Raw genomic sequence first — 17617 nt, 5'->3', positions numbered from 1 at the left:
TCAGGGCTCCATTGATGATGGCTTTTTTATAGTCGCGGTGCCTCAGCATACTCAGAGTTAACATACTCAGAGTCGACAAAACTAATGCGAATCCGCTGTGTTGAAACAGGAAACTCAGAGTTTTTCATCTCAGGGTTTGTCAACTCAGAGTTAACATACATACTCAGAGTTTGTTGAACCTGCTTCATGAAACGGACCCCTGCACAACACCTGACATTGGCTGTGCTCAGAGTGGCATGACTGTAAGACATAAGACTTCATAGGTAACACGACACCAGCAGAACTCAGAGTTGTATGACTGTGTATTACATTGAAATCCCTGACGTGGGTTTGTTTTGCATAATTCACCTCCTCTGAAATCGAAAGGGTTGCTGTGTAACACTGTGAAACATGAGATGTCACACAATACAGATTGCAGTTTTCACAAGTGAGCTAACACATGCAAAACTGCCAATGGGCAAAGAAGAATGAAAGCAAGCAGGAGTGAAGGCGGGGCTTATAAAGTGGAGTGAATAGGCTGATAGAACTCAGGTGAGCCTCTGCTGCCAACAGGAGGAGCAGACCACACCCCCTGCCACACACAGGCTCTGCAAAAACAACAGAAATAGGAGGGGGAACAGAGAGAGCACAAAAAGAAAAGCACAACAAAAAACATACCAAGCCAAACCATTACATCAGCACCTGACCAGATAAAGTGAAGAAGTAAGAACGGAAAGGGCAAATGTGGAAACCGAATGACATATTTCTTTAATATTTTCTTGAAAAGTGAGTCAAGATAATGTCCAGTGAACAGCAGGATATTTTAATAATGACACTGGTTAGGTGACTGGCAGAGGTTGACCTAAATACCAACATGGAGCAAAGTGTTTCATAGCAAAGACTGGCGAAAATTTGAGAAGGATGTGTGGTTGTATTTGAAACATTGAAATTTTATTGGAAAGAAATGACAGAAAGTCTTCACATTTAACAGCCGAGTGCTCAGTGAAGAGTTGGAGAGGGTTTGTGTTGTGACTGACTATATAGAAAAGACTGGAGTCATGCATATGTTTGACTGTAAGAGACAGAAAATAATTATGACGTGCAAAATAAAATAAAGTAAAATAAAATAAATATGGTCCTGGAGTGAGTGAGTGAAGTAAACAGTGCAAATGGTCAGCAGGGGGATCATGACATGAGCATAGAACAGTGACTGTACTGAAGTAATTAAAGTGCAGAGCAGTATATTAATCAGTTGGTGTTCAATAACCCAACAGCAGTTCTTGCTGCAGTTCTTGTGGTGTGAGGTTCTGGTCTGAATGGACCGTAACCTCCTGCCTGAAGGGAGTTTCTCAAAGAGTCCATGTCCAGGGTGAGAAGGGTCAGCTGTGATCCGACCTGCACGCCTCAGAGTCCTGGAGATGTACAGGTCTCTGAGAGATGGAAGGCTGCAGCCGATCACCTTCTCAGCAGAGAGGTCCCTGGCGGTGGCCCCAGTGTACCACACGGTGATGGAGGAGGTGAGGATGGACTCAATGATGGCCGTGTAGAACTGAACCATCATCTTGACTGGCAGCTTGAGTTTCCTCAGCTGCCGCAGGAGGAACATCCTCTGCTGGGCCCTTTTGATGAGGGAGCTGATGGTCAGCTTCCACTTGAGGTCCCGGGTGATGATGGTACCCAGGAAGCATAAGGAATCCACCATGGAGATGGGGGTGTCTGTCAGGGTGAGGCAGCTGAGTCTTCTGGGCATTCAGCTCCAGGTTGTTGTTGCCGCACCGGGACACCAGACGGTCCACCTCCCTCCTGTAGGCTGACTCATCCCTGTCCGAGATGAGACAGATGAGGGTGGTGTCATCTGCAAACGTAATCAGCTTGACAGACTGGTGGCCGGAGGTGCAGCAGTTGGTGTAGATGGAGAAGAGCAAAGGGGAAAGTACACAGCCTTGGGGGACCTCACATGCTGTTTCCTGTCTGTCAGGAAGTCAGTGATCCACTGGTAGATGGGGTCAGGCATGTTCAGCAGGGACAGCTTGTTGCCTACAGACCTGTTGGCTCTGTAGGTAAACTGCACGGGTTCCAGGAGGGGGGCTGTGATGGTCTTGAGGTGGGACAGAACCAGGCGCTCAAATGACTTCATGACTACAGTTGTCAGTGCCACAGGTCTGTCGTCATTAAGTCCAAGTTGTCTGCAGAACACATCCCAGTCCGCTGAATCAGCACGCAGCTTTTCAGGACACACCAGTCTGTCCAGTTTCAAAAGTCAGACTCAGAGGTAAACACTTCTTTAAAGACTGACACTCTGAAAGGACTGTAACTGCAATTTTACACTTTTTGAAAACCCAGAAAATGGGGTTACAAGATGGCAGTGAAGTGGATTAAACTTTTCATTCAGTGTTTCATGCTGTCAACTGCTAAATGTGGTAAGTGCCATTTTATCAGTGCTGCTGCTGAATCTTAAGACATACTGTACGCTGCAGGGCCAAGTTTGTTTCGCTTTCTCTTTTTCGCACACTAATTTTCTTTGTTTTTTGGTTGACTTTTTTAAAAATTATGGTTATTTATTGATTATACTGACAACTGCACTACATTTTACTCATGGCTGAAGCTGTAACTTTGCAGATCAAGATTATCTGATCTTTGCAGATCTGATCAAAATGGAATTAATTAATAATCATAACTTTGCTGAAATTCTTAAAACAAAAACAAAACCAGCAGTTTTTATAAACCGTTACCATGGTGATGGTATATTTTGGAATTTTTTTTAGGTTTGAACTGATCTCAGAGCAGGACCTTTAAGTTTTAAATGCAGGACTGAGCTGCTTACCGTAACACCTTGACTTTATTATTGCTGTTATAACCTGACACTCAGTGTGATGAATCAGGTAGTAATGAATATCATTTTCATGATCTGTTTATCTTTCACTTAGATGCTAGCAGATAAATGTATGCATTAAAGTGCAGGTGTCAGCTAATGTGTTTACATGTATGCAGTTAAAGTGATTATTTTTGACTTTCTGCATTGACCCTGACTTTTTGACACTGACATGCAAACAACAAAGGTCACGGTGCCGTTTTAATGGATCAAAAGTCAAAGTCAAAAGCTTGAGGATGGTTGCTGCTGGTTCACATATAAAGAGTACAGAGACCCCCTCATGTCTTTTCTTTTTCAGATTCCCACTCCCTTCAGTTCTTGTCCACAGGACATGAACAGCCTGGAGGTCGACCTTTATTTGAGCAACTGACTGTATTTGACGGAGTTCCCATCTCTCACTGTGACGGTTGGACAAAAAAAGAGGAGTTCAAACCTGCCCTGGAAACAAGCAATTTACCTGTAAAATGTGATGTAGCAAGTTATCATATTTTAGAATTTCTTCATCAGATTCCTCCACTTAACAGCACAGTGTGTAAGTTAAAGTGTAGGTCTGTTTTTTGTGACATGTTGCTTCAAATCTTGTAAAGGGCTATTTGATACTGTGCACTAAAAACGATGAATCTTTGTAGACGTGCAGCGGCGCCGTGGCTGCATCCTATCAGCCAATGGGAGTGTCTCTGCATTTGATGTCTGGGCAGTGAATGGGGTGGACTTCATAAGCTTTAACGCTGAGTCGCAGAGATGGACATCTCATTCTCCCATGGCAGGAACAGTTAAACATCGTTGGAACAACAATGATGCAAGGAATTTTGCCTTTAGGAACTTCATCAGAGAACAATGTCCACTATTGATGCATGGAATTAAATTAAGATCAACACAGCAAAGTACAGGTGAGAGCTTCCTCATTGTTTCTCTGGCCATCCTCTGACTCCTGGTCAATGACCTTTGACCTTTTCCCACTTTATCCTTTAAGTGGTTCTGGTCTAATGTGAACAGATGATGTGGTCTGTTTCAGCTGTCAAGTGTCTTCCTCTCAGGGGGGTCGTGTCTTTAGGATGTCCCAGCAGAGATATTACTATGAGCTGCTGAATGGTTGGCGCTCGGCCTGGAGGAAGATCTTTGAAAGTTCAGCCATGTAAATGAGTTCCACTGGGATGTTGTTATTGGGTCCCTTTGAGTTAGCTGCATCCTTTGTATCATGAACATGGGTTTGGTGATGTGATGGAAGCTGAACTGTCTGACAACAGAGCAAATACAAGAAAGAGCAAGACCACTTTCCAGTCTCTGATTGTTGAACAATTGAATTGGATTGAAATTGAATAGATGTGTTTGAAATTGCCAGAAACGGCTTTGAAAAACAAAAGTTTCTAATGTCAAGAATGAACTTGTGCATGTTTATATTTGCTGAAAATGGAGCCATAGTGGTCATGTGACTTATGTGTGTTGCATGTTGGGAACAAAGATGAGAGTAGCATACAGTGTAGCAGCTGTTCATCCACTGGTTACTGTCACTCTGATCATAATCTTTGATATTATTTTTCTCTGCAGTGCTGCGTGTCTTTGCCAAGCCCATAGTGAACACGGACCAGGCACTGCTGAGGTGTCACGTGACCAGCACTGACAAATCAGTGAGCTCAGTGCATCTGATTGAACCTCAGTACTCCAAGGCCAGCTGGGTCACTGTAACCGGGCCAGTGCCTTCCCAAGACGGATCCATGGTCCTCCGACTGACAGCTGAGATCCCCCTGAGCTCAGACTCCAGCATGTACGGCTGTAGAGTACAAACAGGAGGCCATAACATCACTGTCTTTTGGGGTGAGACCTTTTGACTTTTACAAACTAGTACATTTCAGCTGGTTTGCTGTTACATATAGCTGTAGAATTAACACAGTTTGTTGAATCAGTGTTTCTAATATTCTTTTCCTCTCTTCAGTACACTGTAATCCAAACTTTCCTATCAGACAAGATTGTTGATAATCTCACGGATAATATGCTGATACTATCTGATAATATGCACACACATCTCTGTGTGTGCATATGTGTGTGTACACGTATGAGACGTATCATAATGATAACACGAATGAACCTCAGGCTCTCACAAGCTGACGGCAACATAACATTTTATCTTCTGTTTTCGTTTTTTTTTTCTCAACAAAAACTTTTCAGAGACATAATAGCTCGCCACCATATTGTTCACCATGTTTTATGTTCTTAACCCGCCATTACATGCAGCCATAATTAATTTACTAGGCTTCATCTCAATCTGCAACCAGGCTAATTTACTGGTATGTTACCTTGTGTTGGATCTGCTCTGCACTTACGTCTTGCTATGGTGTTGGACCACATCAGTTTCACAGTAGACACGCTGTTCAGCGTTTTGTTGCAGAGGAGGAGGAGAGGAGATAAGAGGTGAATAGATAGCAGAGAAGAGAACACGTGAGCACGTGAGAACATGAGCACTGTGTGTGTATATAAATACGTTAGTGTAATAATAACACTTCATGCTTAATGCAGTATTTTGTCACCATAATTAAGTGTCCAAGACCAATTTGTGGCAAAGGGAAGGGTCATCCCTTCAGTAGTTTTTAGTAAACTGAAAAGAAAGAAACCTGTTTAAAAAAACTACTCAATCACTTAATTATTATTGTACTCATACAGGTTTGGGGTGGGACAACAAATAATGAGGAAGTAAGCAAAAATCCAGCAGTTGCGTACGTCGTGCACTACACAAAACTCAAGGGTTCACTCTGCTTCTGCACGTCTGTTGCCACACCTAAAACAAAACAAAACAACCAAAACTGGCAACCTCAGAGGCATAACTTACTTTGATATACAGTAGAACATATTCATTCATAGCCAGGAAAACATATTTTGTAGGTGTTTTTAAAAAAATGCTTTCAAATATGTAGTCAATTAATCTTGTAACTATAATGCAGTCTGGTTTGATTATAGGTAATCAACTTAATTTGTGATGTGATCATTTAATTCTGATCACATGTAATCCATTATGACTCAGCCATGCACACTACACATCTGAAAGCACCAACTTCCACCTCGTGGGCTGTGAGTCTAAGCTGTTTTACCAGATTACCTCAGACCTAAGAATTATATTCATGTTGGATAGAGCCAACATTCAGTGCCAATGCAGGACCAGTCATTCAGTTCACTTCAGTCAGTTAGCCTGGTGGGTGTGTAGCATGTTTGACTTTGACACAGGAGACCATAGCTCACATCTTATTGTAGACCAACACTAAATAGCTATTTCTTTGTGACTGTGATCATGATATTTTAATATCACTAACACCTTACAAAGGTTCAATTCACTGCAATTGTGTCCCATTGCAGTCTTTTCTTCTGAAATGATCTTCAGCAGAAGAAGATGTGGGCTTTTTTCTGATGTTTGATCTTTCCTAATCTCAGTTTTATAATTTCTATCATCTGTCATTGCAGATGGAAATACTCTCGATGGCAGACACCTGCTTAACGTGTTAAGTGTCCATTGGAAAATTGTGACAGCAATCCTTGGGTTCTGCTGCGTTTTGTTTGCAATCACTGTTATGTCCTGCGGAATAATATACCTGCTCAAATGTGGTAAGACTAACTATTTCTGGTATCACACTTTAAACTCTCCTTTATATGTAGAAACAGACCTTAAATGTCGACATATATTTGCCAAATAAACTGTCTGTTGTGGTTCCAATTTTCATTGTAGTTAAGAAGAAGTCTCGTCGTGGACCAAGAATTGACCCACAGCTGATTGAGCAGTTTGTCGTGTTTCAGAGGAGTGTTACTTCTGCAGACCTGTCGGCCGTCATTGTTACATTCATACCAGGCTCAGAGAGAAGCAAAGAGTGGGACCAGTGGGCACAGAGGACTGCAGACAATGAATTTTATGATCCAGAATACTTTGCTCATCAGATTAACGGAGAACTGAAATAGTTATGTTTGCAACTAAGGAAATTTGAAAATGAAGAAACAAACAAACAAAAAAAATCCAATAATTTAGTCATTCCCTCAGAAGCGTAAAAGCAGCTCCAGATATGTCAGTAAAATTGCCAAAAAAGAAAAAAGTTAATTTGCAAAAATGTGATACTTAAAATGAATAAACACTACTTTGAGACCAGACAAAAAATTGAGAAACAACCCAACACCTTATGATATTTGTTTTTGATATTTTATTTTAGTTAACCAAAAAAAGTCTTCAGTCTTCAAATACACTGTACCTCATAGTGAAACTTCACCTTCAGGCCGTTATCCTGTATGGAGTTGTAAAAAGTCTTGCTTTAAATTTTAAAGGTTTACATTTGAGCCATACAACCCAAAGCCCAAACCTTGTCACCACTTTTACACTATACATTATGCACTTTACTTTACTTTATGATGACACAAACTACTACTGTGAAACTACTGTTTGGGTACAATTGCAGATAAACAGCTTCAACAGCCAATCACAATTTTACTTCTAGATAGCAGTGGTACTAAAGCTGTGATGTATTATAACAGCTGGTTGAACATCTGCCTGCATAAAAGCAACTGTTGTTAATCACATTTTCATTCATTTAGGACCCAACTTCATTATATCCAAAATCTCTTTCCCCGGGCAGTGATGTACAGTGAGTCGTCTCATTACACTTTCCAGTTAGAGCCGGTTTAGACCAAACTTTGTGATACTGTATGTAAATAATGTAAATACATTGTAAATAACATGATAATATACACCCATACTGTGTAACACAACTAGAAATACATGAGCTAACACCTTCGCTAAGCTACTTTCCGTTTCCATTTATCTCAGCCTTATTTAACGCTGGACCAGCGTGGAGTCTCGCTAAACTGATTAACAAGCATTTAATACAGTGATGAGCTGATGCTGTTGAAGTTACGTTTACATTAGTAAGGTCTGTAAATACTAAAAAAGATTTTTTTTTTTAATTGTTATAATACAAGACACAGTGAGAAACCAACAAGTCAGAGTCTTTGCTTACAGACGTTAATGTCCTCAAATGTTAAAAATTAAAAGATTACAGGTTAAGGCTTTAACTGTTTGCATTTTCTCACAGTTTCTTTTGTGCTGTTGTGTCATTTCGTGATTAACGTGCTTTAACAATAAACTCGATTCTAAATGAAAGTCTAAATGTTTCTTATTTCACTTTCTCAGATTTGTAATGAGGTTCCATGACTGAATGCCAAATGTTGCTACTGCATTACACCTCCTTGTACGTGTCCAGTGTCTTTCATGCTTTATCACTTCATCAGAGTGGTTCACAAACCTTCATCAACTTCAGTGGACAAGCGAGCTGACAAAGGAAATGTGATCTTTGTTGTGCTTTCAGTGTCATCTCACATACAGTGTCAAGTGCCTGATGCTGCTTGATGTGAGATGTGGCCCAAACCTATGAGGAGCCATCAGGGACATTATTCTGAATTACTATTCACACACATATATGAAACACACTGTAGTAAAAACCTCACACAGTTACAAGTGAAATGCTTTCACATGTACTACTGAAATGTTCCGCTCTCACACACACTTTTCAAATGCTCTCACACACACTAATGCTCTCATGACAGCTCATGACAGCTTGAAGCGAAACAAGCTAAGACGACAGCTGGAGACAAAATATCCATAGCACAAAGACAAAAAAACAGAGTTATTTATTTAGAAACAAAGATCTTTGGAGATCCCACCACAGAGTTCAAGTCTGTTTCAGCCAAACGCCAAGTGGGATCTAAAGCACTCAAGGAAGTACATCATTATCAGACATAAGAATAAGATAAATATTTACTGTGCCTAACAGAATAAGGTAAAGGTAAATATTTAATCCACACTTGGAAGCTAATCTAATCTTAATCTCTGTTTTATATGTTTTGTTTTCCCCTGAACAGTTCATCCTTCAGCTCATTATCACCTCAATCAGCCTCACTGCTCGTAACTGTTCTCCTCACAGGTTACAAAGGCAACCCTTGTCCTTTCCTCATTGCCAGGTTGTTCCTCTGCTCTGAATGACTCATCTGCTTTGTATTCCAGGTTGCCCTGCCTGTTGTTAGCCCTGCCTGCTTCCGTTTTTGCCTCCTGCCTTCTCATTTGGTAAAGTAGACTCTGATTTTTGTTTTTCTCTTTGTTTTTTGAAGAAGAAGTTTTTTGTGGTGACTTAATTTCTTGCTGAAGAGGTTTTTGTTTTTGGACTTTTTGTGGAGGTTTTTTTTTTTTTAGAATCAGAAAGAAGGATTTTTTCATTGTGGCTAAAGTTTTGCTGAAAAGGATTTTTGTAATTTAACTTTTCAGTGAACTCCATTGACCAGCCCTGCTCCCTGGTGGACGTTACTGCCTCAGCAAAGCCTCCTTTAACTAATTAAAGTTTTTTGCTCCTTACTGACTTTGTCCTGTGTGTTGCATTTGGGTCCATATACTCCCTGGTTTCATTCACACACATATATGAAACACAACATATTCACACACTATAGTAACAACCTCACACACTTACAAGCTCTTGCACACACTAATGAAATGCTCTCAAGGATTCAAGGAGCTTTATTGTCATTTCACACACGTAGAACATGACTGTCAGACTATCAGTGACTAAGACATAGACGATGTTTTGGTTTTTTTCTTGCCAACAACTGCCAAATACATCCCGACATCCATTGTGCTAAACTTTTTATAGTATGTTCAGCAAAGCGCAGGCTAAATAGAGGAACAGCTAAGCGCTCCTCTGACAGCAAACAAAACATCTTCTGTGTTCTCGCTGATAGCAGCAAAATATGCATGCATAGTTAGAATGGCAATACACAGGATAAATATCCATCTCACCTTCTTCTCCTTGTGCCTGATGTCCATGTGCCGAAGCTCTTCTCAAGTTGATAACGCAACACAGAAGTCTGAACTGGGCCAGCAGACCGCGAGATGGAGATAGTGTTGTAAGTCGACGAGTTTTTGTCTGAAAAACTCAACTTGCGTGTGTCGATTAATAAACATTTACTGTGCCTTATTCTGTTATATGCTTTAATCTAATTCATAATGTTATAATCATGTAGAACTGGTTGTTTGTCTCAGTACTGCACACTCTGAGGGAGGTAGATGTGTCATACATAGCAGTAGAAGGACACCATATCTCAGTCACTCTGACCTACAGGTGAAGACACTGATACACCACCCCTCCCCTCTGGCTTGAGTGGAAAGGTTTTGAGACTAACAACCTTTGTTATCTTAAAGTAAATAATGATGTACTTCCTTGAGTGCTTTAGATCCTACTTGGCGTTTGGCTGAAACAGACTTGTAATCTACATACCGGTCTGTCCAGTTTCAAAAGTCAGACTCAGAGGTAAACACTTCTTTAAAGACTGACACTTGGAAAGCACTGTAACTGCAATTTTGCACTTTTTGAAAACCCAGTAATGGCGTTACAAGATGGCAGTGAAGTGGATTAAACTCTTCATTCAGTGTTTCGTGCTGTCAGCTGCTAAATGCGGTAAGTGCCATTTTATCAGTGCTGCTGCTGAATCTTAAGACATACTGTACGCTGCAGGGCCAAGTTTGTTTCGCTTTCTCTTTTTCGCAGACTTATTTTCTTTGTTTTTTGGTTGACTTTTTTTAAATTATGGTTATTTATTGATTATACTGACAACTGCACTACATTTTATTCATGGCTGAAGCTGTTAGTTTGCAGATCAAGATTATCTGATCTTTGCAGGACCAAAAGCTGAGCAGATTAGCTCCGGTTTACTGACTCCGCTATTGTGATACACGAGACTCTAAAGAATTGGAGTGAATTCTTTTATTGGGTTGTGTTTTCTGCTCTTTTCATTTCTATCTTCTGTCCTCACACTCTTCTTTCTGAACGGTGAGGTGAAAGTCCGAGCACGCGATCACGAACCGTAACCAAGGGGTACGTGGCGCCCAAAGGCTTTCGCCCATTGTTCTCTTCTGTGACCACATAAGCAACATCACCTGGGTTATCACCAATTTGGCTTTGAATAATACGGCCGGCTTGTTCCTCTGTAGCCATGTAGCCACCTTTCCACTCAAGCCAGAGGGGAGGGGTGGTGTATCAGTGTCTTCACCTGTCGGTCAGAGTGACTGAGATATGGTGTCCTTCTATTGCTATGTATGACACATCTACCTCCCTCAGAGTGTGCAGTACTGAGACAAACAACCAGTTCTACATGATTATAACATTGTGAATTAGATTAAAGCATATGACAGAATAAGGCACAGTAAATGTTTATTAATCCACACAAGCAAGTTGAGTTTTTCAGACAAAAACTCTCCACCATGTCGCAACCTGAGGCAACGTGTGACAGTTCCCCAGTTGTTGTTGCATTACACGATATTCAAATTGTGCCCGCCGATGCCAAAATATTGTTTAACAGGGCGGCAGCTTCTGTTCGGCCACCGGAGAGCTCCTGAGATGACGTGCGCCCCACTTCACGCTCCACTTCCTCTTCCGAGCCGCCTTCCGTTCACACTGTGTGAGAGCGTTTCAATAGTGTGTATGAGAGCATTTCATTAATGTATGCGAGAGCTTGTAAGTGTGTGAGGTTTTTACTATAGTGTGTGAATATGTTGTGTTTCATATATGTGTGTGAATGAAACCAGGGAGTATATGGACCCAAATGCAACACACAGGACAAAGTCAGTAAGGAGCAAAAAACTTTAATTAGTTAAAGGAGGCTTTGCTGAGGCAGTAACCACCAGGGAGCAGGGCTGGTCAATGGAGTCCACTGAAAGGTTAAATAACAAAAATGTTTTTCAGCAAAACTTTAGCCACAATGAAAAAATCCTTCTTTCTGATTCTAAAAAAAAAAACCTCCACAAAAAGTCCAAAAACAAAAACCTCTTCAGCAAAAAATTAAGTCACCACAAAAAACTTCTTCTTCAAAAAACAAAGAGAAAACAAAAATCAGAGTCTACTTTACCAAATGAGAAGACAGGAGGCAAAAACGGAAGCAGGCAGGGCTAACAACAGGCAGGGCAACCTGGAATACAAAGCAGATGAGTCATTCAGAGCAGAGGAACAATCTGGCAATGAGGAAAGGACAAGGGTTGCCTTTGTAACCTGTGAGGAGAACAGTTACGAGCAGTGAGGCTGATTGAGGTGATAATGAGCTGAAGGATGAAGCGTTCAGGGGAAAACAGAAAAACCAGTGACTCATAGACAGCAGATCATGACAGTGAATGGTAATTCTGAATAATGTTCCTGACGGCCCCTCATACAAACCTGTCTGCTATGTGGGTATGTGCACAAAAACATACAAAACCGAGATTAAGATTAGATTAGCTTCCAAGTGTGGATTAATAAATATTTACTGTGCCTTACTCTGTTATATGCTTTAATCTAATTCATAATGTTATAATCATGTAGAACTGGTTGTTTGTCTCAGTACTGCACACTCTGAGGGAGGTAGATGTGTCATACATAGCAGTAGAAGGACACCATATCTCAAGTCACTCTGACCGACAGGTGAAGACACTGATACACCACCCCTCCCCTCTGGATTGATTGGAAAGGTTTAGAGACTAACAACCAGTGTTATCTTAAAGTATATAATGATGTACTTCCTTGAGTGCTTTAGATCCCACTTGGCGTTTGGCTGAAACAGACTTGAACTCTGCAGTGGGATCTCCAAAGATCTTTGTTTCTAAATAAATAACTCTCTTTTTAAGGCTATTCAACGACTCTGTTTTAACTCCCTCACATCAACCTACTCGGGGAAGCAAGTGTGATTCTACAAAAGTTAAAATTTCCCATCACCCTCCATCTTTGAGCTGGAAATTTTTGCAGCCATTTGCTTTTCAGGACACACCAGTCTGTCCAGTTTCAAAAGTCAGACTCAGAGGTAAACACTTCTTTAAAGACTGACACTCGGAAAGCACTGTAACTGCAATTTTACACTTTTTGAAAACCCACAATATGGCGTTACAAGATGGCAGTGAAGTGGATTAAACTTTTCATTCAGTGTTTCATGCTGTCAACTGCTAAATGCGGTAAGTGCCATTTTATCAGTGCTGCTGCTGAATCTTAAGACATACTGTACGCTGCAGGGCCAAGATTGTTTCGCTTTCTTTGTCGCAGACTTATTTTCTTTGTTTTTTGGTTGACTTTTTTAAAATTATGGTTATTTATTGATTATACTGACAACTGCACTACATTTTATTCATGGCTGAAGCTGTTAGTTTGCAGATCAAGATTATCTGATCTTTGCAGATCTGATCAAAATGGAATTAATTAATAATCATAACTTTGCTGAAATTCTTAAAACAAAAACAAAACCAGAAGTTTTTATAAACCGTTACCATGGTGATTATACCATATATATATGTTATAACCTAACACTCAGTATGATGAATCAGGTAGTAATGAATATCATTTTCATGATCTGTTTATCTTTCACTTAGATGCTAGCAGATAAATGTATGCATTAAAGTGCAGGTGTCAGCTAATGTGTTAACATGTATGCAGTTAAAGTGATTATTTTTGACTTTCTGCATTGACCCTGACTTTTTGACACTGACATGCAAACAAGAAAGGTCACGGTGCCGTTTTAATGGATCAAAAGTCAAAGTCAAAAGCTTGAGGATGTTTGCTGATAGTTCACATATAAAGAGTAAAGTGACCTCATGTCTTTTCTTTTTCAGATTCCCACTCCCTTCAGTTCTTGTCCACAGGACATGAACAGCCTGGAGGTCGACCTTTATTTGAGCAACTGACTGTATTTGACGGAGTTCCCATCTCTCACTGTGACGGTTGGACAAAGAAAGAGGAGTTCAAACCTGCCCTGGAATCAAGCAATTTACCTGTAAAATGTGATGAAGCAAGTTATCATATTATAGAATTTCTTCATCGGATTCCTCCACTTAACAGCACAGTGTGTAAGTTAAAGTGTAGGTCTGTTTTTTTGTGACATGTTGCTTCAAATCTTGTAAAGGGCTATTTGATACTGTGCACTAAAAACGATGAATCTTTGTAGACGTGCAGCGGCGCCGTGGCTGCATCCTGTCAGCCAATGGGAGTGTCTCTGCTTTTGATGTCTGGGCAGTGAATGGAGTGGACTTCATAAGCTTTAACGCTGAGTCGCAGAGATGGACATCTTATTGTCCCATGGCAGGAACAGTTAAACATCGCTGGAACAACAATAATGCAAGGAATTCTGCCTTTAGGAACTTCATCAGAGAACAATGTCCACTATTGATCCATGGAATTAAATTAAGATCAACACAGCAAAGTACAGGTGAGAGCTGCAAATGTGGAATTTGGTCAGTGTCTCTGTTCAGACATTGTCTCTGGTCTCTGATGTACATTGGATTGAAATTGAATAGATGGTTTGAAATTGCCAGAAAGGGCTTCGAAAAAAAAAGTTTCCATGGTCAAGAATGAACTTGTGTATGTTTATATTTACTGAAAACGGAGCCGTAGTGGTCATGTGACTTATGTGTGTTGCATTATTTATTATATTATTTATATTATTTTTCTCTGCAGTGCTGCGTGTCTTTGCCAAGCCCATAGTGAACACGGCCCAGGCACTGCTGAGGTGTCACGTGACCAGCACTGACAAATCAGTGAGCTCAGTGCATCTGATTGAACCTCAGTACTCCAAAGCCATCTGGGTCACTGTAACCGGGCCAGTGCCTTCCCAAGACGGATCCATGGTCCTCCGACTGACAGCTGAGATCCCCCTGAGCTCAGACTCCAGCATGTACGGCTGTAGAGTACAAACAGGAGGCCATAACATCACTGTCTTTTGGGGTGAGACCTTTTGACTTTTGCAAACTAGTACATTTCAGCTGGTGGGCTGTTACATATAGCTGTAGAATTAACACAATCTGCTGGATCCTGAACCCTCTATGGCCCTGTCTATTGCACTGATAGTGCTGCTGGATTCAGAACCCTCTCCATGGCCCTGCCTGGATCCTGCTGCTCCTGCTCTGCACTGTCCTCTCTGTCCTCCCTGTCTCTCCTCTCCCCTGTCTCTCTCCATCTCCCTGTCTCTTCTCTCCCCCCTCTCCCTCCCAGGTGGTCACAGCAGAAGGCCGTCTGCACTGAGTCTGGTTCTGTTTGAGGTTTCTGCCTGTTAAAAGGAAGTTTTTCCTCACCACTGTCGCCAAATGCTTACTCAGTGTGGGGTTTTGCCCTGGGACCTGTTTCTCTCTGATTCTCTTCTCTTTTTTTTTTTTTGAATGTGTTCTTTACACACCTGTAAAGTGTCTTGAGATAACGCTGTTATGAATTGGCACTTAAAATACAATTGAATTGAATTGAATTGAATTGAAATTGAATCAGTGTTTCTAATATTCTTTTCCTCTCTTCAGTACACTGTAATCCAAACCTTCCTATCAGACAAGATTGTTGATAATATTGCACATCTCTGTGTGTGCATATGTGTGTGTACATGTATGAGACGTATCATAATGATAACATGAATGAACCTCAGGCTCTCACAAGCTGACGGCAACATAACATTTTATCTTCTGTTTTTGTTTTTTTTTTCTCAACAAAACCTTTTAGAGACATAATAGCTCACCACCATAATGTTTTATGTTCTTAACCCGCCATTACATGCAGCCACATCACACCACATCAGTTTCACAGTAGACACACTGTACAGCGTTTTGTTGCAGAGGAGGAGGAGAGGAGATAAGATAGCAGAGAAGAGAACATGTGAGATAAATAATGAATAACATGAGCACTGTGTGTCTTATATAAATACATTGGTATAATAATAACACTTGATGCTTAATGCAGTATTTTGTCACCATAATTAAGTGTCCAACACCAATTTGAGTCCCATCCCTTCAGTAGTTCTCCACATTCATTCATAGTCAGGAAAACATATTTTGTAGGTGTTTTTAAAAAAATGCTATCAAATATGTAGTCAATTAATCTTATAACCATAATGCAATCTGGTTTGATTATAGGTAATCAACAAATTTGTAATGTGATCATTTAATTCTGATTACATGCAATCCATCCATAGCTCACATCTTATTGTAGGCCAACACTAAATAGCTATTTCTTTGTGACTGTGATCATGATATTTTAATATCACTAACACCTTACAAAGATCCAATTCACTGCAATTGTGCCGTATTGCAGTCTTTTCTTCTGAAATGATCTTCAGCTGAAGAAGATGTGGGCTTTTTTCTGATGTTTGATCTTTTCTAATCTCAGTTTTAAAATTTCTATCATCTGTCATTGCAGATGGAAATACTCTCGATGGCAGACACCTGCTTAACGTGTTAAGTGTCCATTGGAAAATTGTGACGCCAATCCTTGGGTTCTTCTGCGTTTTGTTTGCAATCACTGTTATGTCCTGCGGAATAATATACCTGCATAAATGTGGTAAGACTAACTATTTCTGGTATCACACATTAAACTCTCCTTTAGATGTAGAAACATACCTTAATTGTCAATATATATTCGCCAAATAAACTGTCTATTGTGGTTCCAATTTTCATTGTAGTTAAGAAGAAGAAGTCTCATCATCAACCAAGCATTGACCCACAGTTGATTGAGCAGTTTGTCGTGTTTCAGAGGAGTGTTACTTCTGCAGACCTGTCGAATGTGATTGTTGCATTCATACAAGGCACAGAGAGAAGCAGAGACCAGTGGGACCAGTGGGCACAGAGGACTGCACTGTTAAACAATGAACTTTATGATCCAGAATACTTTGCTCATCAAATTGAAGGAGCACTGAAATAGTTATGCTTGCAACTAAGGAAATTTGACTGGACTGGACTTTACTTTTTTCTTTACTTTTTTCTTCTAATGTGAAAATTATATTATTACATATTTTATATTACATATCTCCAGATATGTCAGTAAAATTGCTAAAAAAGAAAAAAAGTTCATTTGCAAAAAAGTGTTTCTTAAAATGAATAATCCAACACTACTTTGATTAATATTCCCCTGAGACCAGGCTAAAAAAGTCAGTGAACGTTTCATCTCTTATGCTGCTCACCTCTTTTTCAGGATGTAACTTAAGTTCACATTACTCACCCACAGCATCATATGACAAGCACTCTGCTTTACCAGCTCAAGTAATAAAGACACTGCTGCTCGCTGAAGTTTGACCTGTGAATTTTTCATGCTTAGATAAGAACTACACAGTATGTAATCCAGCTGTCATCATATTATGACCTTACTTACATTTCAGTTTAGCAGGAGCTTTTGTTACCACGTGCAACAAAAGCTCAGATTTTAATGACAAGCAGAGCAGGGTAAATCAGAGATTTCATCTGGGTGTCCTGATCCTAATCCACACGGAATGCATTTCAGAAAGATTCACCAAAGACATGTAGGCCTATGCTAATACGGTGTGGTCGTGTTTGCGTGTGTGTGGGTGTGTGTGTGTGCGTGCGTGCGCGTGTGAGACACTTTGTATATGTAATTTCACATCAGAGACAAACTGGTCACGAACACAATTTAAATCCTTCCTGCATGAGCACGTTCACATGCAGATGGTGGAGGGTTAAAGGTATTACTGTGGCTATATGTATTACTCCCATTCTCTCTCTCTTTCTCTCTGTCTCTCTCTCTGTCTCTCTCTCGCCCTCCCTCTCTCTCTCTCTAAGCTGTAATGCACTACAACATCTGGCAGCCTCTCAGCGCATCTTCTTCACACACTGAGTAGCCAGCCTGCTGTCGTTGCAGCAGCATCATCCTCTTACACACTACAAACACAGCTACCAGCTCTTTGAAAGGCTTGTTTGGATTTTGCATGGATGCTCCTTTCGGCTACCACAGGGAGTGGCTGAAGTCTGCATGCTCT

General features: G+C 40.5%; 3 protein-coding genes across 4 annotated transcripts in view; all 3 read left to right on the top strand.

Annotated features, from left to right (window-relative positions):
• The window catches only part of LOC124071579 (major histocompatibility complex class I-related gene protein-like), a 29638-nt gene extending 21658 nt beyond the window's left edge, over window positions 1-7980 (top strand). The window contains exon 7 of the transcript XR_006845344.1: window positions 7750-7980. The gene's annotated coding sequence lies outside the window, so the exon portion shown is untranslated. The remainder of the gene's footprint in view (window positions 1-7749) is intronic.
• Window positions 2221-7758, top strand: LOC124071580 (major histocompatibility complex class I-related gene protein-like). The gene is made up of 6 exons (XM_046412234.1): window positions 2221-2399; window positions 3150-3383; window positions 3481-3741; window positions 4400-4666; window positions 6302-6442; window positions 6564-7758. The coding sequence occupies exons 1-6, from the start codon at window positions 2339-2341 to the stop codon at window positions 6788-6790; spliced, it is 1191 nt and encodes a 396-aa protein (XP_046268190.1). The 5' UTR covers window positions 2221-2338; the 3' UTR covers window positions 6791-7758.
• Window positions 7981-10100: 2120 nt separating the features above from the next.
• Window positions 10101-16927, top strand: LOC124071576 (major histocompatibility complex class I-related gene protein-like). 2 transcript variants are annotated; one of them, XM_046412224.1, is made up of 7 exons: window positions 10101-10320; window positions 12516-12836; window positions 13488-13721; window positions 13820-14080; window positions 14329-14595; window positions 16048-16188; window positions 16310-16927. In XM_046412224.1, exons 2-7 carry the CDS (start codon window positions 12776-12778, stop codon window positions 16546-16548), a joined length of 1203 nt encoding a protein of 400 aa, XP_046268180.1. In that variant the 5' UTR covers window positions 10101-10320; window positions 12516-12775; the 3' UTR covers window positions 16549-16927. The 2 variants fall into 2 exon arrangements, with proteins under 2 accessions (XP_046268180.1, XP_046268179.1); XM_046412223.1 differs by lacking the exon at window positions 12516-12836 and having other exon boundaries at window positions 16310-16926.
• Window positions 16928-17617: the final 690 nt, after the last annotated feature.

Source organism: Scatophagus argus, chromosome 15, assembly GCF_020382885.2.
Source record: "Scatophagus argus isolate fScaArg1 chromosome 15, fScaArg1.pri, whole genome shotgun sequence".
NCBI classification, from domain to species: Eukaryota; Metazoa; Chordata; class Actinopteri; family Scatophagidae; genus Scatophagus; species Scatophagus argus.
This window is presented reverse-complemented; position numbering and strand designations above follow the sequence as displayed.

Coding starts and splice junctions, on each gene's coding strand:
- LOC124071580 (XM_046412234.1), top strand. CDS start 2,339: ATGGCAGTGAAGTGGATTAAACTTTTCATTCAGTGTTTCATGCTGTCA. Junction 3,742..4,399: donor ATCAACACAGCAAAGTACAG/GTGAGAGCTTCC, acceptor TTTTCTCTGCAG/TGCTGCGTGTCTTTGCCAAG. Junction 6,443..6,563: donor AATATACCTGCTCAAATGTG/GTAAGACTAACT, acceptor TTTTCATTGTAG/TTAAGAAGAAGTCTCGTCGT.
- LOC124071576 (XM_046412224.1), top strand. CDS start 12,776: ATGGCAGTGAAGTGGATTAAACTTTTCATTCAGTGTTTCATGCTGTCA. Junction 12,837..13,487: donor GCTGTCAACTGCTAAATGCG/GTAAGTGCCATT, acceptor TTTCTTTTTCAG/ATTCCCACTCCCTTCAGTTC. Junction 14,596..16,047: donor TAACATCACTGTCTTTTGGG/GTGAGACCTTTT, acceptor CTGTCATTGCAG/ATGGAAATACTCTCGATGGC.